Source organism: Silurus aristotelis (genome assembly GCF_946808225.1).
Source record: "Silurus aristotelis genome assembly, chromosome: 6".
NCBI classification, from domain to species: domain Eukaryota; kingdom Metazoa; phylum Chordata; class Actinopteri; order Siluriformes; family Siluridae; genus Silurus; species Silurus aristotelis.
In genome coordinates, this window is record NC_139579.1 from 23,406,284 (window position 1) to 23,433,540 (window position 27,257).

Sequence of the window (27,257 nt, forward strand, 5' to 3'; positions counted from 1 at the left end):
GAGATTGTATATAAATATTCGAGTCTTAGACAGGCATTTCAGGTCACGCAATTATCATTTTCCTACAGCTGCCATCTCAAATCCAATCATAACTAAGAGATGCTAAGCCGACAGAGGCAGAGCTTTACCTGATTGGAGTGAGTCACAATGAGAGTTCTCTGCTCGGGGAAGTTGTGGTACAGATTGGAGATGATCTGCACAGCGACGTCTGTTTTGCCTGTACCTGGGGGACCTACAACCTATGGGGATGATTAAAATGGGAAAAAAAAAATGTAGTGTTTAATTAAAAAACACAAAATAAAAAAAACAAAGCCAGATATTCTCCATTATTACAAAATTAGTTCAATAAAAAAAATTAAAAATTGACCTAAAGGTTATTTATCCACTATTTACTTAGATGGATGGCCTTCTGCCATGAGGTATTAATACATATGTGAGGTCATGCAGCCTGATTAATGCGTGGCGCAAAAGCATAATGCTGTGAATTGGACTATAAATCGGGTATATATTTGTAGTATAGCTTTGAATTCGGGATAAGCCTTTGTAACAGTAGAAGTGATGCACAATACATTGAAGCTATTAGCAATACAGAATAGGTTAGTGATTGCTTTTGTAGCCTCCATTATCTTGTTGGTGGCATTCTGGCTAATTCATCAACACATTTGCTATTCAATTAAAGTTTATACCCTGCTCTTTGGATTGTCCTGACGGTAACCCAGCACCACACCATGAAAAAAAAAAACTAAAAAATTATAAATTAGTAATTGCTTTTACAAGGCCTTCACAAAGGATCTAATCTAAGAAACTGTAGCTTCCATAAAATACTGTGAGCTCAGCTGTTAACACAGTGTAATATAGGATAGGGGAACCCAAGGCCTGTTGCTTGGCTGTGAAATGAGTCCATGCACGCCAGCAGTTATTTGAGGTGGAGAGAGACGGCATGCCTGATGACTTGGTTTATAATTCTGTCGATAGCCTTCCTGCCATATTCAATTCCAGCCAACTGCACGATAAATAACAGCCAACAGCTCCTGCCAACAACCAATCAGCAATTTGAGGATGCCTCTCAATAAGCATCCTGTTCAGATGCTCCATGGCCAGCAAGGACACCATGGCTCATTTACTGAAGTTAACTCTCAGCCATTACTCACTTCTACCTCATTCCCGACCACATTTACATGAAGGCTTTGAATATCGATGACAAACAGCCCCAATATCCAGTTACAGCAACATCTAATTGACAGAGTGATACAAACTAAACAGATTTTTGACATTGGAAAAACATGCCAGAATAATAAAATGCTATAATCAACATTAAATCTGCATGAACAACCGTTCTTGACTGAACTTGACTGAAAAGAGTAACCTAACAGTAAAGGATTGCTCATACCATGGTGAGGCCCGGCTGCATTCCTGCACGAATAGCTTCAATCTGAGTTGGGGTAAACTGGATGTTGTTCCTATGAAATACACAACACAAAAAAATTGTAAATAGTCTTAAGCTAATACATCCGTAGGTCTACTTTTACTTTCAATTAAAATAATTTAACTGCACGAATAAGTGGATGATTTACATATTTGTAATGATTGAACTTCAGGAGCAAAAAATAGCTGTTGACATATATATATATATATACACATATACACACACACACACACACACACATCTCTCACAGTTGATCTTTTACCGTTTGGGTTGGTTGTAAGGATATGGTCCCCGGTTTGGAGTCACATGCGGTTCCACTATCAGTGTGTTATTTTCCTCTGTTTTCTCTTCTTCTTCATTTGCTTTCCGCTTCTTTCCCTTGACGTCCTGTACAGGGAAGTTTATTCTGAATAAAAGCAAAGAGTAGAGATTAAGTTTTAAATTTGGAAATCGAAACTGGAGGAAAAAACTTTAGGTTTCCTTTTTGAGAGGCTCTTAAACAAATAGAATTTACATTCAGACTTCTTGAAAAGCTAAGCAACAGTCAGGTCTGAGAAGGAAGAATGCGTTTCTAACCTGAATGGAGGGACCTGTTTGGCTGCGTCATCTTCTGTGACCTCCACTGTGTAACCAGGGAAACAGGACTTAAGATGGTCAATAGACAGGAAGGTATCGTTAAAATCCAGGGATGAGATCTGATTTGCCATTTTGGAGTAATGGGCACTCCCAGGGTCACCATATCCCAGGATGATATCATGCAGCCAATCGGGGACAACACACTCAGTGTTCATTAGGTGGCGTATAGTCTCTAACACAGCCTGCAAACATTAAAATAATTAAGCACAGAAACAGTACCTTGGTTTTGAAAAGAGGTTTTTACAGACAATAAGACAAAGGACAAAAGAGAAATTCGCAGAAATGTAAATATTGACAATAGAAATGCTATTTATCTGCTTATTTGTTTGTTTATTTAGAAATCCCATGTTATTTTATTATTTTAATTCCATAGAACATCCTACAACTTATTTTCCTTTACTTATTTAACAGTGAATCATCACTTATTTAAAAGTGAAAACATGGCTAGACTAAAACGTCTCAAACCTTGAAGTTGTTCTCCTTGGGCTTGCGTCTCATGATGATGTTAAACGTCTCGTAGGGGTCCTCAGCACCGGTCTGGATGCTGTTAGTCATGTCCTGTTGGTACTGATTCGGGTCCAGCCACACACGGAAAGTTCGTGTGTCACCTCTCAGTTTGGGCTTCGGATCAGGACCTTGAGTCAATCGCACACCGAGAACATTCGTTGAACATGCACTTTATACCGCCATGCTTGCTGCAATCCCATTCTAAAACCCCTCCCATTTTGTGGCTATCATAGGCTTTTGAAAAATTTCCACAAAAATTCAAGCGTAAATGTGAGGTCAAGCAATGACGCAAAGTTAAAATGCACATAGCGCAGTCAGAGTTCTAAATCCAGAACTCTCTTCCACACTCATCTTCACAGATCATGTTTACATCAACCTTGTTTTGTGCACAGGGGAACTGCCATGCTTTAACAGGTTTGGGTTAGGTTTTGGGCCTTAGTTAAGGGAAATCTTAAAGAAGCAGCACACAAAGACAGTCTAGAAAATTGCATGTTTTAAACTTTGGGGCAAGAATTTACAGAAGGTCCTCACATGGGTGAAGGGCAGGTGTCCTCATACTTTTGGCTATTTAGCATAAATCTGTTTCAATAAAGTCATTTATCAGAGGATATACCCATAAAAAATAAAATGTAAATACAGTGCATGAGTTAATTTTACAAAAAGAGAGAGAAAAAGAGAGAGAAAAAGAGAGAGAGAGAGAGAGAGAGAGAGAGAGAGAGAGAGAGAGAGAGAGAGAGAGACATCACTTAAAGCAGCAGGTTATTTTATACATATTGTATCTGTGAAATTTTATTGCATAAATTTATACCATCTAAGTACCAGTACCATCTAATGCATTTTCACTTCGGTTTTGCTGCTAACATTGTGTTATAAGAGTGAGACTGGGGGACAAAAAAATAAATAAAAGAAAGGCGAGATTAAACTTACCTTCCTCAATGACCCGGCCTTTGTCGTCCAGCATGCCTTGCACCTCACAGCCCCTCACGTACACCACGCCTGTCTGCTCCCCAAAGGGCTGGCGCCGGTCAAAGCGTGTGCCGTACGGCAGGGTGGGTCGCACCGTGATCAGAAAACAAACATCATGCTTACGCAAACCTGAAGAGGAAGAAAAGAAGAGAACAAGGACAAGAAACAGCTCGGTCAGCACTCAGATCTCTGGTAATTATCCAACCTCACAGTTGGATGCAATTTCCACTTGAAACACAAAGAAAAATGGAGAGCACTATTGTAAAGGGAAATGTAAAAGAGCTGGGAACATGCTGTATATAAATGCAATATGATCCTATAATACATATTTAGATACATATGCTTCCTAAAGACTTTTTCCTCAGACCAACCTTCCCACTCAGTTTTGATGTGGTGTTGCACATTGAGGTTCAGAGTGACATCAGCACGGACTCGAGCAGGCCAGGTCTCTCCAATGTGAGGTTTCGCTACTTCAACAATGGAGAAGGACATAATAGTCTGTGCCATTCTGGCCCATCCACCAAACACCACGCCACCGTATTCTGACTGCCTACAGCACACATTAAGAAGTCTTAGCAAGCATTCCACAAAGTACAACTTAATCATCGTGGAAACGTTTTTAACTAATTACCATGGCTTCATTCGCAGCACAACGTCTTCTATGTCCTGTCTGATCTCATAGGTAGACTCCAGACGGAAGAGGTTGAAGTTTCTCAACAGGTAATCATGAAGAGTCAGAAACTGCAGGTTGAGCTTCGGCAGAGCCAAGCAACCTGTACAACAATCACATGAGATTTTTAATTTCTTGGGTCACATTTCAACATCAATGTTTTGTATTAAAGAAAAAATGTAAACCTTCTCCAGAGTAGTACTCGGTGGGGACGATGTTCTCATCCCAGATTATCTTCTCGGTTGGATAAAGAGGCATCTGGTTAAGTTGTTCAATCTGTGAGATTCGTCGCTCATGACGCGACACCTGTACATGCAAGGAAGAGAAAGATATTGGGTTAATTAAAGACCCGAGTTCAGAAATCCTGTCCTGTGTTGATCCTCTATACATACAGCATTATGAAACTTTTTTTGAGAATCAGGTCAGAGCACAACACTACACGTTAATTATCAGTCTCCACTCACAGCCTGGCATTTCTGCAAACACGTTAGCTGTTTCGGAATAATGAATCCAATAACATCAGACTCTGTCACGGCTTTGTATTAAGATCAGTCACAGGTAAACTAATCACAAGAGAACGCTAGAGATGGCATGTATATTTAGACCTTCAACTTAAAACAATGCTAAATTAAAGTGACACTTAAAGCACCTTCAACAAACAAAGAGAAAGAAAGTCAACTATGATAATGTTAACTACTGTTAACCAGTAGTTAGCCAGGATCAGAATTCTTTGTTTTATAGCAATTGTATTATGTTACCATGGACAGGAGTTTTGTTATGTCTAGAAAAATATTTATTGTAGAAATTTGGGTTAATAGCTATAACAGCAACACTACCCATCTCTACAATAATGTTTCCTTTTACAACACCATTCAATGGCTGAATATACACTACCAAACAAAACAGCTACCCTGAATCTGTATTAACACATTTATTTAGGCTTCAACATGGTCTTGAATTATTATTATTACTAATATTCCCGCAGTGAGCGCAGAAATAATTCACCGATATGTATACAGTTTAATTACCGGATGCTCTGAAATCCAAAAACACACATACACAAGAAAAAATATATGCATGCTCTAATATACACAACAAAGTGGTGGGACGGCTGAAAAGTAGTTCAGTTCTATGAGGGGAAAATTGTGAACTTGACAACACTGATGACTTTGTGTTCCTTTGATGATACTGACAGATCAAAATGCATTTAGTTCGTAATGATTTCATTCAAAATGCTAAAAGTTATGAGTGCTAAGATCACAAAACGCATTTGATCCAATCATCCAATACAGAATTAATACCAAGTTTAAGGTTTAAGCATGGCTTATACAGAATGATGTCTGACCTACAACTAAAAACCATCAAGATAAACCCAAGGCAGATGCATGGCATCACAATGAACGTCCTGTTTTGCAGCTAAATGATGTACGGAAATAAACATCCACTTGGGTAAAAGTAATTTCTATGGTAATTCAGGAATGGTACATTCTGTCTCAGACAGAAAGGCGCAGTTGTGTGTGTCTTCCCCCACCTAACTTGGGAAATGAAAAAGTGTGTGAAGAGAAGTGAGAAATATGGAAGTGCGAAGCTGCCTGCTGAGCATCGGGTAAAGAAACCCAAGCATCAGGCTTCTCAATTTCTCAAGTGTGCACTGTGTGAGAAAAGTTTACAAAAAAACCAGCAGTGATGCTGCTCTAAATGGCAACCAAATACTGATATGCATGAGCACATACAGGGTATAGGGTACAATTTACGTATGTGTGGAATAGCTCATTAATAAATATGTCTGACCAAAAATAGATAAATAAATAAATAAAAAAACACACATTTTCAAGTTTTTGCAATTAAGCAAAATTTTGCTAATCCTTTTGAAGCTTAGTGGTTCTGGACCTGGAATACACACAAAGTCCTCTTCTTTGAAATTTGAATTGCCGAGGGCAACACAGCCCACTTAAATTAGTGGATTTACAACGGCTCCAACAATACAGCAGGTTAATTATTGCGAAGTGTCTCCTGAACCTCAGGAGGACAGCTGGAGAGCATAATAATGGGCAAAGCAGGACAGAGGTGCTGTTCTGGTGACCGCTGTGAAAAGGGCTTCTTGTGTGAGCTGGAGATGAAATTTGGAGGGCAATCAGAAAAGGCCTGGGAGAAACATCTGACCATTTCCAGCGATACTTTACACAGAACACTCAGTGGCCAATTCATCCAAGAAGGTCATTGATTAATTTCAGCATGCACTCTTGTTTGACTATAACGCTGACTGTCTGAGTCAGCAAATGACAGTTTATCTTAAATAAATGAAAACTAATTAAATTAAAAAAAAATAAGTCAAACCTACCAGTAGCTCTAAAAGAATCTCTTTATCATAAGAGGTGTCATTTCCTTCTGGAAGCTCAGGTAAAAGGCACAGGTATGATGCCACCTGGTGAAGGGTATTGGAACTGCAGGAAATTAGAGAGAAGGCAGACACAATCAAATCCCCGTACACATCACAGTAAACAGTTTGCCAATAAACAGGCTTTGAAGTATGAACCTTATAGCTAGATTATCATTTATGCCATCACGTGATCACTCAATAAATATGTAAATTATTCTGAAAACAATTAGACAAAAAAGAAGGCGAGAGATAATGCTGTGCTTTGAGCTTTGCCGGCTCCCCGTCAGCAAAAGAGAAACAAACACCTCAAAAAAACACCACTTCGCCAACACTGATCACTCTTTTTCTACGCTTCATCTGCATGCATACACACTGTTAAGAAACAGTAGGCTGTACAGTGTGGCAGTGTTGTTATGCTCTGACAAATGCAGCTGTTTAAAAGGAGTTTATTGTCAGGCTCTCACAAATCGATTAAATTAATGAGGCACAGCTTCCCATCTAGTTGCAATGAGCCGGTGTTCAACGACCCGGGTCCTGTCACTTAGCAAGCCAGTAAACAGTCGTAATTCTCAATGCAACGTGGCATTTAACTCTCTGATCGAAAGCAATAGGTGCAAGGCTGCAAACAATGTTGCATATAACATATTTCCTATACTTAAACAGGTTTCTTTCCATCTTCCATATTCTGAGGACACGCCTCAGCCATTTGTTTGATAACATAGTCTGATGAAAATATGATAAATGACATTGATACTGAATTTAACGTTTGTCCTGTAAACTGTACAAAACTGAGCAGGAACCCAAAAAGATGCTCAATAACCTCCGGCTCTAACTTCTAAGTGCCAGTGAACAACTTGATGTGCACATCACAACAAGAATGGCACCTAAGAACTCAATAAAGATTTAAGGGGTTATTTGTGTCATGTGCTTGTTGTAAAAGAAAAATGTCTGCATGCTAGAACAGAATTGGTATTTTCTGAAATACACGTTATGTGCTAGAATATTCTAAAATGGACTGTATGACCTTTGGAGACTAGCTCTGTTCACAAGAAAGTAGTTCATTTATCTACGTTTGCACACTATCTCCTTTAAAATAGTCCCCTTGCACAGCAATACAGCACTCCTGCCACAGAACAGGAACATGTCCTTAAAGTTTTCTTTTCGAAGCATGTCAAGCACCTTCTGTTATTCGCACTGAATCTCCACAACGGTGTCAAAGCAGCAGAATTGTTAAAAGTGTGAATCTTCATCTGTATCAAGAGGGCAAAGTCTGCAGGAGCCAAATCTGGCGAATAGGGAGGGTGTGCAGGTGAGATGATGTTTCCAGTGAGAAGCTCTCAATGAGGAGAGCGCGGTGACAGGGTGCGTACGTGGTCAGAATAGCACCAGTTGCTTAGCTTCCGATGTACACAGGACCATGTTTTTTGGCACACTGTCTTATGAAGATCAGTGCTCAATGTGACTGTGTGTGCAGCCTTGTGCTGCCATCTGTTATCGTGTAACTAGTCTCGAACCTTTTTGATAGAGCCTCGTATGTGAGCAGTTTTTCTGGAGGAAAGTTTTCCTTTGGTAAAGGAAAGCTGTCACTACACCAAGAAAAAGATCACATGCATAAAACAAACCGTCAGCTTCACAGACAAGTTTCATTTTTGAATGTTGGCAGGTAACGGTTTTAAATACTTTCTACACAGACAACATTTTTTGATAGAGCACCATTCTGAGAGTGTGCTGTAAATTGTTGCTACACTGCAAATGATTATTTCGTACCTGAGATGACCGAAATGTTTGGTGAGCGACTCCCGAGTGTCCACAGCTGCTACGTTAGAGAGAGAAAAATCCTGCAGCTCGGGAAAGTGTGCAAAAGCAGCTCTCTGCAAAAGAAACATGCACCTTGATGTGATATAACATTTATGGTACGCATCTCAAACAGCATGATCTAGTAGTAATACAGGACATCTCCCAATCTAGTGCTGAAAATCCCTGATAGATGTTTGTCTGGAGCAGGTACAGGGTGAATAAACAATCAAAGGCAAAGATATGCAAGCCACCTTTTTAATAATGCTGATTAAAATAAGCAAAATTGAACAGGCTTTTATGTATTGCAGAGTCACATTTGATTAAGGTTGCGCTCCAGGATTTTTAATCGTATTTAGGATGATTTACCGTGTTCTCTCATTTTCATTTGTAATAATAATTACATCATTTACCTGCAGTGAAGTTATCCGGTCATAGTGAAGAGTGGTCATCTCCTTCTCTGTGAGAGCGTTGCCAGTTTGATCATTGATCTCGAAGCCTGTGTAGAACTTCAACATGTCCAGCAGCTACATGAAAGCAAACACCATTATAGCACAGCTGACCAGTTCTTCCTAAAGTTCTAGCAGGAAATCTAATTGATACCTCAGTCATCACAAATCCGATTTAATATTTAATAAGGAACTTGTATCAAAGTATAAACAAACTCTACAAAGGCAGTAAGTTTCAACCTGGCAGAAAAGGTGACCTTCTTTCTCTCGCTTTGTGAGACTGGACAGGTGGCAATTGACCACCAGGTGAGAGTCATCCAGCACAGTGTTGAACCAACGGCGTGTTGGGAGAAGAGCCTGCCAAAAATATAATAAAATAAAGAATGGAGGTTTAGGGGCTTGTGAAAACCATTTCTCAAAGCAAATAGGCACTTTCATACAACTCCATAAATTTTTTTACAATAATGGCTCGTAGGATTTCATTCAAATTGGTTTACATCCATCTAAATACAGCCGAAGTGTAAATTTAGTCCCACTTCTCAAACTATAGCAATAAAAAGCTAAACACTGCTTGCGCCTCATCAGGCATCACCTTGAATCAGATGTGCTAGAGTGCAATGTGCAGAACTCTAATCCCCTAGGATTTAACTTTCAGAGACTTGATTTTCGAGCAGAGATTGAAACAGAGCAAAGTGAAGGCAGAGCAAATAAGAGCTTAGCAACTGGGCAATTTTCTTCAAAATTGCCCATTCACAAGGACTCTAATGGTAACATTCGAGATCATCCTGACTTATATCTTATAAGTTATACACTACAGCACTGAAACAAACTATTGTAAAATAAACAGCAAATTGCATTTAGGCACAACATAAGAACAGAACAGCTAGAGGTCATTCCAAATCCATAACAATCAATAACTGAACAAAACAAATAAGCAATCCAAAGGCACTGGTCTGAGGAACAGCTAACCTACATATCTTATTTTAAATAATTTTCAAAACATTATATGGAATAAAAATGTTTACAAAACCTTTTTTTTTTTTTTTTTTTTTAGCAAACTTCTAAGTGTTTGGAACGTTTCTTAAGAACGTCTTAGTTCCAACACTCCTAATTTGCTTTTCCGCTGTGGGTACTATGGCAATAAAACATACAGTAATTTTTTTAAATGACCGCATTTGTATAACATGAACGCAAAAACGGAAGCTGCGGCAGAAGTTGCATTGTTCATTATTGTTTTGTGGACAGTAATATAGATTTTTGACCAGCTGCACACACAGAAACTGTAATTACACCAATCAGGCATAACATTTTGACAGCCTGCCTAATATTGTGTTGCTGCCCCTGCCAAAACAGTCCTGACCTGTTGAGCACTAACAGCATTAACTTCTTCAGCAATTTAAACTACAGTAGGCCATCTTTCGCTCTCTCCACGTGACCCTGTTGCGGGTTCACCACTGTTCCTACCTTGGACCACTTTCGAAACCTTTTTTGAAACCCATAAGAGCTGCAGTTTTGGAGGTGCTCTGACCCAGTCGTCTAGCCTTCACAATGTCACTCAAAACCTTACGATTGCCCATTTTTCTGCTTTGAGGACAAAACGTTCACTTGCTGAATAATATATCCCCACCCACTAACAAGGTGCCACGTTATTCACTTCACCGGTCATAATGTAATAATGCCAATGTTATGTCTGATCAGTGTATAATTTTTTTTTTTTTTTTTTGCAATTTTGCTGTAAGCAAACAATGCAAAATACATTTGTATTTTATTTTTATTTTATTTATAAAAAAAAAAAAAAAAAGTGTGCCATACTTACACTAAAAAAATGTTTTAAATAATCATTTCCCAATAGCTCAAAATGTAAAAAATATCTAAAATCTTTTATGCATGTATTGGGCAAATATGGGTACAGCAATAGCAGCTCCACCAGCCTGTCACCATAACAACCGTCTTACCTCCAAGTCAATCATGAGCTCGATGAATCTCTCACAGTAGTGCACCTTCTCCATGGAGATTGGGCCTGAAACAAGAGAAGGGACTAAACTGAGTCAGGGATCACAAATAGCACAATATGGATGGTGGGGGAGCCCTGAAGGCACAGATGAGTGTATTGCACAGCCAGCAACTCCATACAGAGCAGAGAGATAGCGACTGACAAGAAGGATTAAGAGTGTGTAAGCATGCACTGGGCAGAGCAAAGCTACTGTCTGGGCTGTAGTGTCGACTTAAATTAGGATGCCAGAACCAGCTGCACCATCTGCACCACAAAATGGTTAGTCGATGGAAAAAGATATGAGTGGATGAAAATGAGTCACCAAAACAAAATAGAAGAAACTGAAGCAGCCACAATGTATAAACCTAACAAACAGATGCACGATTAATAACTTGAATTGTGGAAAATCAGACAGAGCAGATTCCTGTTTTTTTTTCTTCACAACCTGTTAATTCCAAATCCAATATCAGTAATTATTAAAAAAAAAAAAAAAAAAACCTTTAGGAGTCGACAAAGTATAAACACACACAACAGGCAGATTTTGCATATGGAATATTAGTGTTTTGTTTGTAGTTACAATAAGATAATCAAGTAAATAAACGAAGCAATCAGCTCTAGAGCCATGTTTAAGCATAGCGATGCATCACGACTCTGCTGTAACTATGGCACCTGCTGCTCTTTCAAAATCTTCATCAACTGAAGTGAAATTAGCTTATCAGCAGAATAAATAACTATGTGGTTTAATTAGGGAAAACGGATGCCAGAACAAATAAATTGTTATTTATATACCTATATACACATATACTGGTTTATATCCCTTAGTTTGTATGGATTTAGTTTTCTATGGACATTTTACTAAACCGATATGTTGATATTAAATATTCGCTTTGTTTACACATTTGCTGAATAAAAACCAGCAGTGTCAGAAATATACCTGATGTTGGGATGACCATCAGCACACTCAGGAACTTCTTTATAAGTGCAGAAAGAAAGGTCCGTTCCTTTTTGGCCCTGCCGAAGTAAAGTCGTGTGATAAGCTCTGCATTTCACAAGACTTTTAGATGTGTGCATGTTAAAAGAAGACGATTTGAAACGAAAAGAAACAACGTACTGTTCGGTGCTCTTCGGGTCCATTTTATCATAATTCTTCTTTATAAGATTCCAGAACTTTTGCAGCTTGGGGACTTTTTTCAGTTCATGTTGGAGTCGTGACTATAAAATATTTAAAGTTAAAAAATATCAAAACACATCCCACTGAATCATCCCCTAATTGATTTAGCATTACAAATGAGTTAAAACAATCGTCAATATCTGACAATATGCAAATAACTATATGGATATGGATTTTGTACTATGTAATTATCATATAACTTCTTTTATACTGGTAAATAATTAAATAGTAGAGATGTTTAAGCATTTTCAGTACAAGCTGTTCAAAAAGACTAGGTCATTGAATGTTTTGCTATTTCTATAAGAATCAGGGTGTGGTGCTGCAGTGCTCACCGGCAGGAGGCACATCCACATGGGCAGAGAAATGAGCTGCTGCACCTGCTCTCGAATAATATCTACCTCCTGAGACAAGAATTACACCATTAGGATAAATTTAAAAAAAAGCACTCTCTCGCACGCACACACACACACGAAACTGGAAAGACTCCCAGTGTTAAAAGCTCTAATGTTACATTACAGGTTACAATGGATTGATAGCCACTATTACGTTGTAGCACAACACTGCCATCTAGTGGGATTCTCAAAATCAACAAGTCAAAAAGTAATTTGTAACAAACCAGACTGTTGAAGCAGTGATCAAGGAAGAGCAGCAGAACAGTCTGTTCCCGTAGAGTCATGCCAAACTCCTCTCCAGTCAGACAGGCCTCCATTACACACTTAAAGAAGTATGGGAAGTGGGTGGGCTCCTTTTTAAAAACCTGACAAAAAAAAAAAAATAGGCATAAGCATAAGGAATAAGTAATGATTCTAAAAATAAGCGTACCACCTGTTCTTTTCATAGACTATTAACAGAATTCTTAAATAAAGAGTCTAAAGAACTGAACCTTACTAACATCTATTATTTTAACCATAACCATATGATGATTTAAAAAATTAAAAAATACTATCAAGCTCTACATAATCGATATTTTATGTATTACTAATCCCATAAAATAACTAATGCAAATGACATGATAATCTTTTAAACTGGTGCATTTGGCCTGACAGCACTTTCTACAACATATATATTCAGTCTTAACTGATTTACACAGTGTTTTTAAAAATGCACTTGTACTATTAGCTTGATCTACAGTCCAAAACACAGATAAAACATAACAGCATGACTTTTCCTGCATCCTAAATCCAACCTTTTGAAACTCACCTCCCAAGCAGGAACATTTTCTCTGAACTTCTCATTAACTATGCAGCAGATGGACATCAGATAGCCATTACTGGAGACCTCTGGGCAGTAGTTAACCCACAAGTAATTCTCCAAATACTGGCTAAAAGAAAAACAAATAAAGAAATGAATAAAATATGACCTAAACAAACAAACTTAGGTCTGGAATTCGAAGTAATGAAGAAAAGACTAATCTAAATCCCACCTAAATTCCAGCAGCATGATCTTTCTGATTGCAAATCTGAAGGAAAAAAACCAAGATATTTCATGTTTAAATACAGATACTCATGATCAAAAAACTGATGAATTTCCAATGCAAATTCAGCAGACTTACTTTGATTTGAGAATCTCATTTTGATAAATGTCTTCAACAACCTGCAGAAAATACATGTGATAATGTATTCAGGTAATTTGACAATGTCATTTTTGCTAATTTGCCCTGAAATTATGATTGAAATTGGTAAGGCCAAATTTAAAAACTAATCAATAACTTCTATGAAGGTTTAGGATGAACTGTATTATGTGCAAGCATTAACAGTAGGTAGTCACAATCACACGTGTCAAGATCACAGTCAAACATCATCTTGCATCATTCAGAAACCGTACCCATACCTATACATAGACACTGTGATAGTGATTCAGCATTTGAATGTAACAGGTTGTACATGTGGCTGCTGTTCATACTAGAGGTCGACTGATTAATCGGCACCGGCAATTGATTGCTGTAACTATCGGTAAAAATCCAGACCTATAGTTTTTCCAACTTCCGGGTGGCTGTCTTTACGAGAGCGGCCTCTAGAGGCGAATCACTGACACCAGTGGTTTTTTTTTTTTTTTTTTTTTTTTTTTTTACACACGAGACTGCACGCTGCATGCAGAGAACTATATTTAATTATTAGAGGTCGACCAATTGATCGGCCAGCCGGCCAATCAGGACGATTTTCAACATTTGTCAATTAATCGGCATCGGCTGACTGTGCTGCAAATAAGGCAGATTATTAGGCAGGCACATTTGACACAACAAACCACGCAGGTAAGTTTTGAGTTTAGGTGAGAAAACATAACTATCCCATACCAGCAGGTGGCAGAAGTCTCTATTCAGCATCCAAACAGAAAAACAGAAAGAGCTAGAACTGTGATATATAAAGCAAGCAGCTTTAAAACCATATTTAACCAATGAAATATTTATGTGAATACCAATTTGGAGAGAGAAAACACAAGCAACGTTTGGAGAGAGAACGTGAGTAAGATATGAAGAGAGCAGTCGAGCAACGTTTGGCGAGAGAACGTGAGTAAGATATGAAGCGAGCATGCAAGCAATGTTTGGAGAGAACGCGAGCAACGTTTGGAGAGAGAACGAGTGTAAATTTATGGAACTGTATTGATGGCGAGGCTACAGGTAGGCATGGGGACCAAACTGGGCTTGTGTTTAAAAATGTTTACACAATTTTCTGAATCACATCATATGAATTAATGGTTAGATTTTATGAGATGAACGAGGGAAGAAAGAAAAGCGGCCAAAAAAATAAATCAACATCATATATCGGTATTGTCCAGAGAAAAACCCATATCGGTCGACCTCTAATATTTATTATGTATAATTTATTATTTATATTTATTAATTAATATATTCATGTTTATGGAAGTATATTTTTATAATTCACAACTGTTATTATTTTTGTAATAAATGGAGTGTTTTTTTTTTTTTTTTTTTAATCCAGTATCTATTTAAAAAAACCCTCGGTTGATTACGCGGTTATCGGCGAGTACAATCGGTCCTGGCTATCGGTAAAATCAGTTGACCTCTAATTTACACTGTTTATCAGTAAGTGACAATCAGCAATGCGCCAATGAATCACATCATTGTAACACAGATATTTGCTCTCTTTCACACAAATCATTGTTGCTTACCTTAGAATCAAATGGCAGTTTATTCTTTGCATGTGGAGCCCAATATTTATTTGAGAGCTAATAGGAGTAGAACAGAAACAAAAAAACAAACCAAATATGTTAATAAACAGATGGAAAACAACAAATAAAAGACATTAATAAATGCAAAATGGACAAAACATCATTATATAATTATTCCATCATTATAATCTCAGAATCAAATCCAAATCATAAGGCAGCTTGTGTAAGTGTATTTACTACCCATCCACAGATACTATATGACCATCATTTATTAAAGATATTACTCGAGTGGCAGGTTATTCTCAGCAATGGCATCGCAAAGTTAATACATTTCACCAGCCATGTCTATGGGTTTTTAATCAAATTCTTCACACATCTTAGAAATTGAACTATGCCCACACGAGTTCTTTTTGTTGTCATTTAAAACGAAATAAAATCCTTGGACTCGTTTAGATCAGCTCATAGACTGCTGCTAACACTGGAACTTTATCCATGAAGCTCTACAGGTGCTCTGTTGAAATCCATGAGCTTCAGTGCTGTGTGGTCACAGTTCCAGGTGTAGTGCATATTAAGAGAGGATCCTTCTATATATAGCAAAATATTTAAAAGATTCTGTGCCGAACTCTATATGGACTAAAGTTTGTCGACACTGAGTGCTTTTGCTTTTGGTTTTTTACATTTCCCTCTGCATTTAGTCCCCGTTTATAACGTTATAATAATCTCCACTTGTCTGGGGAGATGTTCCAGTAGATTTTGGAGTGGTGTTCTGGAGATTTGTGCTCATTTAGACACAAGTCCGTTAATAAAGTAAGGCACTGATGTAGGGTGAAGAAAGCCTGGGGTACAGTCAGAGTTCCAATTCATACTAAAGATGTTCAGTGTTGTAGAGGTCTGAGCTCTACAGCAGGTAACTCAAGATCTTTCACTCCAAACCATGTAAACCATATGTTCATGGAGCTCGCTTTGTGCACAGGGGCATTGTCATGCTGGAACATGTTTGGGTTTCCAAGTTTAAGTGAAGGGAAAAATGTAATGCTACTTTAATGCTAAAGACGTCCTTTACGAATCTGTGGTTACTGTTTGGAAAAGAAACACATATGGCGTTCTAATACTTTTGTCCATATTGTGTGCATTTAATTTAATAAATAAGAGTCTCGCTTAGGAAAAGCAATATTTTCAACCTGGGTTTGGCAGTTCATCATGTTTGCTGCAATCTTTACTGTTGGGTATCAGCATGTAACTGCTCGAAGAACAAATATCAATTCTGAACCACACTGGTTTACCAGTAAAAGTGACAGCTATACAACCTTTCCTCGGTTCAGCAGCAGATGCTGACACAATCCTGGCGCTGTAAGCGTGTGATTTAAAATGTTTACACGCAAGTTTGTAATCTTGCGTACCAGTGTAGATTTATTCATTGCTAGAGACTCAAAATCACTTCTGTACCTCGCTCTGAATAAGGGCGTCTGCTAAATGCAGCAAATGTAAATGTAAGTGAAAGGGAATCGGGAAAGGGAACAGATGCATTGCTGTACTACTGCTTACTAGATCATTTCTAACCTCTGCTATCTACAGATTTATTCAGTCTTCAGATGGATTTGTTTAAGACACATACAACGAATGAACAGCAGCCTACAGTATATTCCAAAAGTTTTGGTGTGAAATGCAGATGAAAGTCATAAAGTGATCAGGTGGCATCTCTCTGATGGTTAATAAACTTGCTGTATTTGGGCTCTTTTAAATTTACGTTTACAACATTTACCTGATCCAAAGCGACTTACGTTTAACTTATTCATGCAGCTATGGGGTTAGGGGCCTTGCTCAGGGGCCTAGGAGTGGAAGCTTGGTGTGGCTTGAATTTGAATTCACTTTTAATCTTATCTGCTTCTTTCTTTCTCGCTGTCGTTCCTCCCTCTCTCTCTCTCTCTCTCTCTCTCTCTCTGTGGATATACCAGGGACCAGTGTTACTGTCACTGTCTTCTCTTCTGATCCACCCGATTCATCCTGAGGCCCTACCTCTGACTGGAGTTCTCTTTAATTGGAGACGACTCTGTGCAGCTGAGGATGGTTCCATATGAACAGTCTAAAGAGCCATGAAGTTCCAACTGAAGAACTTTGAGGATGGTTTTGGACTGCAATTAATTGTATTAGATCAGCAGTCTAATACAGTGGCTCAGGACCACATGTGCATGAACAGTTCTGCCTTTAAGCACAGAACAGTGCACCTCAACAATGATGGAACTGTGATGAATGGACATTTGGTGCCAACCAGATGAGGACGGGTTCCCTTTTGAGTTCCTCCGAAGTTTTCTTCCTTATACTGTCTTTGGGAGTTTTTCTTTGCAGCAGACGCCACTGGCTCACTTATTATGGATCAACTTACAATTACAAGGAACAAATGTTTAGGCACCCTACCAACTTCATAATCTCGATCTGTGTAAAGCTCCTCTGAGATCATTTCTATAGAAAAATAAATATGAATTGAACTCCAATGCCAATTACCACTAATGCACTGTACCACCTCCACACTATTTTGAAGGTTTGTGTATACACACACACACACACACACACACACACACACACACACTTGTTGATGGTCTCTGTCAGATGAAATGTAGCTGCTCTGCTCACCTGTGTAACGTATTCGGCGTTGATCTGCTCCACTGAAGGCGCCGCAATCTTCTTCACCCGCGCGTCCTTCTCCATCATCACCCTCTCCTTCTCTCCCTCCGTCAATCTACCAACCTGAACACATTCACTCAGTTCATACACAGCCAAAAGATCACTCAGTCCGCGCGCACACCGGAACAACAGACACCCGCTAACGCGCTCCGCGAACTCTGTAAAGCGGAAACTGACTCACTCAAATCGAATAAGTACAACAAGTATCAAATACAATTACCTTTAAATGCGAACTTTTTTTCCCTTAACGTAAAATTGAGTTCGATTGCACTGTTGGTCTCCTGAAACCCGCTTCACCGAGACGTCATTCATACGTTTTTAGCTCGAGTGCTAACATGCGTAAGCATACAACTATGGCTTCGCGCGGCACGTTCGAGCGTGTCATCAAAATAAAAGTCACACTATATCGTAGTGATGTTTCGTTCATGAACGATCGGTTCATTTTGAACGAGTCTTTAATGTGACTCAGAAGAACAAGTAATCTCAAACAATAATTCGTCCATCTAGAAAAATAGAACTGAGTAATTTACCTCTTAACTCTTCCAGTCCAAATCTTTCGCTCTTTTGTCACATGACTCCCATACGTGCAATGAAGGCGAAACGAAATTGAACTAAATTACTAAAAAAAGATTTAAAGAACCGAATCACTAAAATGATTCATTCTTCATAACACTTTTATACTGCAACATATAGATAAAAACAACAACAATAATAATAATAATAATCCTCATATGTCGTTTTAATTGTGCGTGTAAGGAAACATTAACTCTTAATTACTATTTTTTCAAAATGAAAAACAGTTTCCGCTGTACTTCTTCTTTCCGTTTAGATTGATGTTGTTCCTAGCCCTGTACAGCACACTGGCGACATCTGCTGGTCAAATACCGCATTTACTACCGGAATAATATCGGCACGTGGGCTACTGTTTATGCGCCACCTGGTTTTATGCCAGAGCAGTTTGCACTGACCGGAAATGTACAGACCTGACAGGCAAGGCTTTTTAATATTCAATATAGGAATACATTTCTATGGTATAAATCAAAAGAAATGATCTATCTATCTATCTATCTATCTATCTATCTATCTATCTATCTATCTATCTATCTATCTATCTATCTATCTATCTATCTATCTATCTATCTATCTATCCATCCATCCATCCATCCATCCATCCATCCATCCATCCATCCATCCATCCATCCATCCATCTAATCAATTAGAACATTACTTAGTTGTACAACCTTTCCTAACGAACATACACTGCCCATCCATAAAAAAGTCACACACTAATATTTTGTTGGACCGCCTTTAGCTTTGAATATGGCATGCGTTCTCCGTGGCACATTTTCAATAATCTTCTGCAATGTCACAACCTTTTGTTCCTGTCCAGAGTTGCAGTAATTTCTCAGAGTCGGAATGCTGCGCAAAGTCGTCTCCTGCACATCCCAAAGATTTTCAATGGGGTTATGGTCTGGACTGGAGTAGCATGCTCCCTGAACCACTCCTTCACAATTTGAGCTAGATGAATCCTGGCATTGTCATCTTGGAATATGCCTGTGCCATCAGGGAAGAAAAAAAATTCACTGATGTAATAATCAGGTCATTCAGTATATTCAGGTAATTAGCTGACTTCATTCTTCATTCATTCTTTTGTCACATAATGATGCTGAACTGAGACCTGACCAACTGCAGCAACCCCAGATCATAGCACTGCCCCCACAGGCTTGTACAGTACCATCACTCTGGAACAGGGTAAATCTGGACTCATCAGACCACATCTCATCAGACAATGCTCTTACTTTCACTATAAAACAGCCGTAAATTCTGCTGTTGTTTTTTTTTTTGTACGATTTGATTTCACCAATCCTTTAAGTGATCGATGATCACGATGATTCAAGATTTGTTTCTGACCACATTTCTTCCTCGAAGCTGATGGTTCCCCACTATCCTTCCAGTTTTTAATGCATTAGACAGTTCTTAACTCAGTTTTAGTAGTTTCAGCAATCATCTTAGATGTTTTATTTGCTTGATGCATGGCAATAATTTGACCCTTCTGATTAACAACTTTTCCATGACGAGAATGTGGCTTCCGACATGGTTGTTTAAGAAATGAGAAGCTGCTCTCTGCATCAGTTTGGGTTAAATAACTTGTTGCCAGCTGAAACATAATCATTCATGCAGTAATTATCAGATGGGAGGCTCTTACCCATTTGTTTAGTTAAATCCAGATGGTCACCTTTTTTTGGACAGGCAGTGTACATTTTGTTCCCCTGAAATACTATATCGCCCACTAGCGGGGGATAAAGAGATGACAGGTGGAGCTCAATGAACTGCAGAATTTATATAATTCTTTATTCTTGTATATAATTCTTTTTCAGTGTTCTTCATTAATCTTCATTTATGATTTTCACTATTAAAAAAGTAACCTTCATACACTCAAAGCAATCACAAACAAACAATTAGGTCAGCAATGCAAGTCAATTAAAACAACACCAGTTAGGGTAGCTAACACAACTACACTTTTATATTCTCTATTTTTGAATTTGATGCCATTTGATGTTTTTGATTTAGAACTTGATATTTCAACAAATTGAAATTGACATTTTTAAACGAAGTATTTTTTTTTACATTTCATAGGGTGATGGAGGTTAGGTGGGGCTTGAAAATACACCCCTCCAAAGCTCTTAACTGGTGAATGGCAGAAAACAGTTTGAGAACCACTGCTATAAAGTAGTCTTTACTAGAAAATAAGAATAAACTGGGTCAAGTCAATAATGTGAACACTATTTACAGAACTCCAACCTAAAGGCCTATACATATATTGAGCCTGACCATAGATAATTATCATGGAATGATCTAATAAGCCAATTAGCTATCAGACCATCCCAACACCCCACGCTATGTTCTTTCCATTGGCTTCCTGTAGCCTTTACCTCTCAGCACTTATCTCACCCCGAACGGCACCACACTCCCTTCAATCCTCTACCACAGAGCGACTGGTCCCATTATTTCTCAGCATACAAGGAAGACATGCTGAAAAATTCTCAACTCTGTTGTCTTCAAACACTGGCCTAGCTCTTCCAACAGTACTTAAATTAGCACTTCTCCACTATAAAAAAAAACTGGTATTCTAACTATTTTTTGCTTCCGACAGAGGCCGATGGCATTCTTAGTCTGTGCCCTAATAAACAAGCATCACAATATACTTATTGATAGAGACTTCAAAATATTCTGGATACCGGTGCCAGACAGCCTGGTTTGAGTATTTTTATAACTCCGGATCTCCTGGGATTTTGACACACAGCAGTCTATAGCTAATTCAGAATGATGCAGTAAACAAACACACACACACAAAAATATGAATAAATAAACAAAACATCCGGTGAGCAGCAGATCTGTGGACAGAAGCGGCTTGTTGATAAGAGAGGTGCATGGAAAAGACTGGTTTGAGTTGACAGAAAGGCTACGGTAACTCATATAATCACTCTGTACAACTGTGCTGAGAAGCTCAATGCACGACACATCAAACCTCAAGGCTAGAACAACAGAAAAACCCAAGGTTCCAAGTCTGTCGGCTGAAAACAGAAAGCCGAGGCTGCAGAGGGCACAGGTTTACCAAAACAAGACAGTTGAAATCTGGAAAAAAGTAGCCTAGTCTGATAAATATTGATTTCTGCTGGGGCACACAGATGCTATGGTTGGAATTTAGTGCTAGCAGAATTAATTCATGGCTCCGACTTGGCTTGTATCTACAATCAATCCTGGTGGAGGAGGTGTAATTGTGTGGGTATGTTTTCTCAGCACATATTGGGGATGTTTATACAAGTCACTGCTTGAATGTATCACCCTATAATGTTCTGTTGCTGGCAGTGGTGTAAAGTATGCGGTGGAATCAAAAAGTTCGAGACTGGCTCTGTTTATAAGAGGATACTTTATTTATCTACATTTACACACTATTACCTTCAAAATAGTCCCAGCAATACAGTGCTCCCAGCATTCCTGCCACTTCTGGCATTTGTCCTGGAAGTACTCTTTTCAAAGCACATCAAGCACCTTCTGCAATTCATGTTTGAACTTTGAGCTGGATCTTCATCTTCGGAAAGGGGGCAAAGTCCACAGGAGTCAAATCGGGTGAGTAGGGTGGGTAAGGAAGTGAGATCACGTTGTTTCCGGCGAGAAGCTAAAGTGCACACGTAGTCAGAATAGCATCAGTTGCACAGCTCCCGATGTACACAGGATGATGTTTTTTGGCACAGTGACTTAAAAAAGTTGGTGTTCCCTGTGACTGTGCATACAGCCTTGTGCTGCCATCTGCTGGAGTGTTACAAAAAGTAGACTGGAAAGTTTTGATACCGCCTCGAATTTGCGTAAATGTACTTAGTCACTGTCTTTACAGTATGTTAAATTTGCCTACTTTCTAGTTTTACTGATTATCAAAAGATATAAACAATGTTTACTTTCTACTCAAATACATTTATCATTTAATATTTAGATTTTTTTTTACTCCACTACATTTTAATCGACAATGACCATTACCAATTACATTTTTGCACAGCAGCTTTATTTGACGTGGCTTATTTATTCTGCAGAAGAGGTGACATTGCTGTTGAAAAGGTTGCTGTTGTGTTGATCTTTGGTTAATGCAGGGTTGAGGTGTAAAATTAGATTTCTAATTTAAGCAACAAAACCTCACAAATCAACTGTTTTTGGATTTTCACTAATATGTGCCCTGGTGTACAGGATTAGTACATCTTTGAGCCTATTTTTAGTTAAATCAGATACTCTATGTATTTTAACTTGGAGTAAGTTTTGCAGTAAAAGTATCGATACTTGTACTCCAGTATGATTTCCAGGTACAGTAAAAGCTCTAGTTGCTGATCATAGCAACAATATATTACGTTCTAATGTCTATTTCCAGAATGATGATACAATGTGCCACAAAGCAAAAGTCAATTCAAACTGGTTTCATGGACATGACAATGGGTTTAGTGATATATTATTTATTAGACTTTCTTGCCATTGGGTTTGAATCCAATTAAACACCTTTGGGATCACTTTTGAAATCTCATATGCAATCGTGTAAAGATAAACCAGAATCTCAAAATATTTCCAACATCTTGTGGTATCCAAGCCATAATGAATTAAAGTTGTTTTGAGACCCATCCAGTATTACTATAATGTTCCTAATAAAATGCACATTGAGTGCACATAAACTATACATACATGAGAAAATTATGATGACGGTCCTCAGATCAGAGATTTGCTCTAGCAAACAAAACACCCTAGACACAAAAGGCCTATTTGCAGATACCAAATCCATGTGTCCATATGGGACAGCAGATCTACGTGGGGAGGAAGCTGCCAGGGTGCTCAGACAACCAGAGAACACAAAACTGGATATCGAGCTGACCATCTTGAGGTCAAAGTACAGCTTTGTGGCCTAGTTTCTGAATCCAGTAAAAGCAGGAATATTCTGCAGAGGATATAAACAGGTGGTGACACCGGTCATGGACCAAAGGATCCTGAACGAGAAGGCTGTCCAGTTCTGTCAAGTAGAACCACAACCAGCAATGTTATCTTGGCCATAAGAACAGATCCACATGCATCTCACCAAAGGCCAAATAACAAGTCCTTTTATCATGGCTTAAGTAAATGGTATACAAATATTTGCAGTAGAGAGCAGATATATATATATATATAAATTAGAGATCAACCGATTAATCCGGTTTGCCGATTTATCAGCACCGTTAGTTGATCGCAGGAACTATCGGCTATTGGCAAAAATCCATACCGATAGTTTTTCCAGTTTCTGGTCCGCTGTCATTACGAGAGCTAGAGGCGAATCTAGAGGCGAATAACTGACACCACGTGCTGCTCGTTTTTACACGAGACTGCGTGCGTGCTGTATGGAGAGCGTGATATTATATTTATAATTTCCTAATTATATTAATTAATGAATATATTCATATATCGGTAGGAGAATGCTGAGGATGGAGCCACCAGGAGGGAGGAAAAAAGGAAGGCCAAAGAGAACGTTTATGGATGTGGTGAAGGAGATATGCAGGTAGTTGGTGAAAAAGGCAGATGTACAGGACAGGGGGGTATGGAGACGGATGATCCGCTGTGGCGACCCCTAATGGGAGAAGCCGAAAAAATAAGAATTTGGTTTTTTTTATTCAGTATCCATTTTAAAAACTATCATTTGATTAATCGGTTATCGGTAAGTATGATCGAAACTAACTATCGGAATCGGTAAAATCCATTATCGGTCGACCTTCAGTCATTATGCACATCGTCCCTTATTCTGAATGTCGGAGACTTAAAGTTTGTCCAAATAAACCCTGCCCTGGACAGTAGAGAAACAATATCTTATTCTCAAATATCTAAATTATTTGGAACAAACACTTACAGTAAACGTGCAAGACTCAACACCAGGCAGAAGCTCTCAATGTACTGTGTTTCTACAATAACAAATACCGTCATTTTTCGGAGTACTAATTTCTATCACAGCCACACGAGGGCACCACACTCCACTTAATGCACCGATCTCAAGAGACAACCTCTATTATAACGCCCATCTATCAAATGTTAGGGAATTACTTCATTCCAAAATCATTTGAAGGTAAGTGTGTGTATGCCTCATGCATAATTGCTGAATCGTTTCCATTAACAAATAAGGACTACTGAATATTTGATTGTGTTTAATCGTCCTACATATTTATTTCTACTGTATAATATAGTAACATTTTATTTACAGTGAGTAAAGTAATAAAAAAAAATTGTAAAACAAATACATTTACAATTGACAAAAAAAGAAAAAAAAAATCAGTGGCACAGAACAGCACTAATCTCATGTGCAGGCAGATGATGTGCTGACAGAATGTTGGGAATGAGCCAGCAGATGTGCCATCTTCACTTTTTTTCTCATTGAGTGACAACCGGTTATTGTAGTTTTGGGTGGCACTGGACTATGAATACGGTACTGTTGACACTAAATGTGCCACATCATGAACACTTTTAGAGCTGCACATTACAGCATCTATGCCAAATGTACAACCTGTGCACCTGTCTATATACACTATCTGGACAAAAGTATTAGAACACCTGACTTTTCCAGCCATATGTGGTTCTTTCCCAAACTGTTAACACAAAGTTGAAGGCAGACATTTGTAAAGTATGTCTTTGGATTGGGTCGCATAAGATTTTCCAATTAACTTGAAATCGCAGACCCAAACCTGTTCCAGCATGACAATACCCCTGTGCACAAGGCCAGCTCCATAATAATAAGCTTTTCATAGGTTTCGAGTAGAAGATATCTTGTTATTGGTTTTAACCTCAACCCTATTGAACACCTTCGGGATATTTTGGAACGCTAACTGCACCCTAGGCTCCCTCACCTCACCTACAGAAGTACCTGATTTTACTAAAATACTTAAGTCTGAATGAGCACAAATCTTCAGACGCACACTCGAAAATTTTGTGGAAAATCTTCCCAGAAGAATGGAGGGAATTTTAATAGCAAATTAGGACCAAATGTGGAACGCTATGCTCATTAAGCACATGCCGTACCAGTTGTCAGCAAACGTTTGGCAATATAGTGTACCATGCAGACGTAGGAAACGGTCTTGATGGTATATATACGCCATATAGATCCCATCATACAAATTAGACATGACTTCCTATTTAGACCAAAAATTTCTCCAATGAAAAGTAATAAATAAATAAATAAATAAATAAATAAATAAATAAATAAATAAATAAATAAAAAGAAAATACAAAACAAATAAGTCGCTCGAGAGCCCGCAAAAATCCCATCTGGCTCTAAATAACAGCATGTTAGCATGATTTTATGTAGCGCAATGAACCATCGGTGGTTCTCCTGCCCGATTATTTCACCTGCTCGGCTGTTAACAACGACTCTATTGTCAACTTAAACGGAAAACATATAAGAAAGATCAATAGACGCTCGCACGCGGTCATCTTAGGCAAGAAGAATAGCTGACCAATTGAGCACATCAATGCATTTTTCGGATTTTTGTGAGAAAGAAATGCACTTCAGGAGAAATTGATAATAGCTCTGGTTCAACACACAAACAGAAGTGAGCGGAGAAGAGCTCGGGCTGCAACCCTCTGCTATTAATCGCACCTTCAGAATCAATAAGGCCATAAAGAGATTTTAACATCTTTGGTTGCTTGCCTCTGATTACGTGTTGCAGAATAATAACACATTTCTTACGTGAGGTAGATAAAACAAACAATTCCCTCGTTCACAAATAGTGCCAGGCAGAACGAGAGAGAGAGAGAGAGAGAGAGAGAGAGAGAGAGAGAGAGAGAGATACAATTGGCAACAAAGTCCTAACAATGACCCCCCTCATGGCAGTGACAGCTGCTGCTGGGCTTTAGCACAATACACACTAGATTACAGGAACAACCCATTACAACTCAACACACATACACGTACATAGATGCTACTGAACACAGAATTCTCAGTCATTAGTTAAAGGTTTGGAGTAACTTCACAAACCCATAAATATATTCCGCTAATACAACACCATAGTTTTGCTTTTTTTTTTTTTACTTTATTTGAATGCCTTAATCTTGTCTAATCAGTTTTCCTCCAAACATCATGTTGTCTAAGGTTTTAAATGAACTAATTTAATTAGTGGTAAGAACTGTCTATCTGCCAAAAGATTTCTAAAACCTAAATCGAAGTGTGGTTTCCTTACACGGTGAGTGTCACACTTTGTACAAGATGTTGGATAGCTGCTTGCCATAGGATTAGCCTAACCAACCCAGCAATCATATACCATCTGTCCAAACGTCTGCGATGCTTCTGCACCACAGAATAAACCAAATCTTTACATTCGATATTCTTGTTTTTTCTTTTTACTTTTGGGGGAAATCAGACTTTAATTTGCTTTGTGTTTTATATTGAGATACTCAGACACTACTTGGACACAGATTTGGGGACACCTGACTGTAAGATACACGTGCTTTTTACCATCCCATTCCACATGTAGTCTCCATGGGCTCTTATAACCTCCACTCTTTTAAGATCTTCCACTAGATTTTGGAGTGTGTTTGTGGAGATTCAAACATAAGGGTGTTAGGAAAGTCAGGTACTGATGTAGGTGAGGTGAGGAGGCCTGGAGGGCTGTCAGCATTCACAATCATCTGTGCTTAATAGGATACTATCGCAGACCACAAATCATCTTCCACCCCAACCCACTTATGTCAGGTGTCCATATAGTGGTCATTTAAAACCGATATAAAGTTTAGTTTAGAAACTGTTCATTAATATATAAATTAGGAAATATGAGGGAATTTCCCAGTTCCATGTCACACAAATATAGTTTTTCTGTTGATTTCTTACTCTCACAAGAATGATATTAACACCAACACCAGATTCCAGTTTTCTTTTTTCCAGATTTTGTGTGTGTGTGTGTGTAAACGG

General features: G+C 38.4%; 1 protein-coding gene across 2 annotated transcripts in view; it reads right to left on the reverse strand.

The window, feature by feature from the left end:
• The window catches only part of aqr (aquarius intron-binding spliceosomal factor), a 35,450-nt gene extending 17,252 nt beyond the window's left edge, over nt 1–18,198 (reverse strand). For both annotated transcript variants that reach the window (XM_083544152.1, XM_083544151.1), the window contains exons 1-24: nt 18,024–18,198; nt 17,753–17,866; nt 15,122–15,178; nt 13,545–13,585; nt 13,416–13,451; nt 13,193–13,313; nt 12,609–12,749; nt 12,325–12,393; nt 11,933–12,033; nt 11,756–11,832; nt 10,784–10,848; nt 9,069–9,185; nt 8,793–8,906; nt 8,353–8,456; nt 6,547–6,649; nt 4,391–4,511; nt 4,167–4,308; nt 3,907–4,085; nt 3,497–3,664; nt 2,528–2,697; nt 2,003–2,244; nt 1,689–1,832; nt 1,391–1,460; nt 129–239 (exon numbers count right to left, since the gene is read on the reverse strand). In XM_083544152.1, coding sequence (XP_083400278.1) covers nt 129–239; nt 1,391–1,460; nt 1,689–1,832; nt 2,003–2,244; nt 2,528–2,697; nt 3,497–3,664; nt 3,907–4,085; nt 4,167–4,308; nt 4,391–4,511; nt 6,547–6,649; nt 8,353–8,456; nt 8,793–8,906; nt 9,069–9,185; nt 10,784–10,848; nt 11,756–11,832; nt 11,933–12,033; nt 12,325–12,393; nt 12,609–12,749; nt 13,193–13,313; nt 13,416–13,451; nt 13,545–13,585; nt 15,122–15,178; nt 17,753–17,830 — 2,571 coding nt within the window. In that variant the 5' untranslated portion in view covers nt 17,831–17,866; nt 18,024–18,198. The remainder of the gene's footprint in view (nt 1–128; nt 240–1,390; nt 1,461–1,688; nt 1,833–2,002; nt 2,245–2,527; nt 2,698–3,496; nt 3,665–3,906; nt 4,086–4,166; nt 4,309–4,390; nt 4,512–6,546; nt 6,650–8,352; nt 8,457–8,792; nt 8,907–9,068; nt 9,186–10,783; nt 10,849–11,755; nt 11,833–11,932; nt 12,034–12,324; nt 12,394–12,608; nt 12,750–13,192; nt 13,314–13,415; nt 13,452–13,544; nt 13,586–15,121; nt 15,179–17,752; nt 17,867–18,023) is intronic.
• Nucleotides 18,199–27,257: the final 9,059 nt, after the last annotated feature.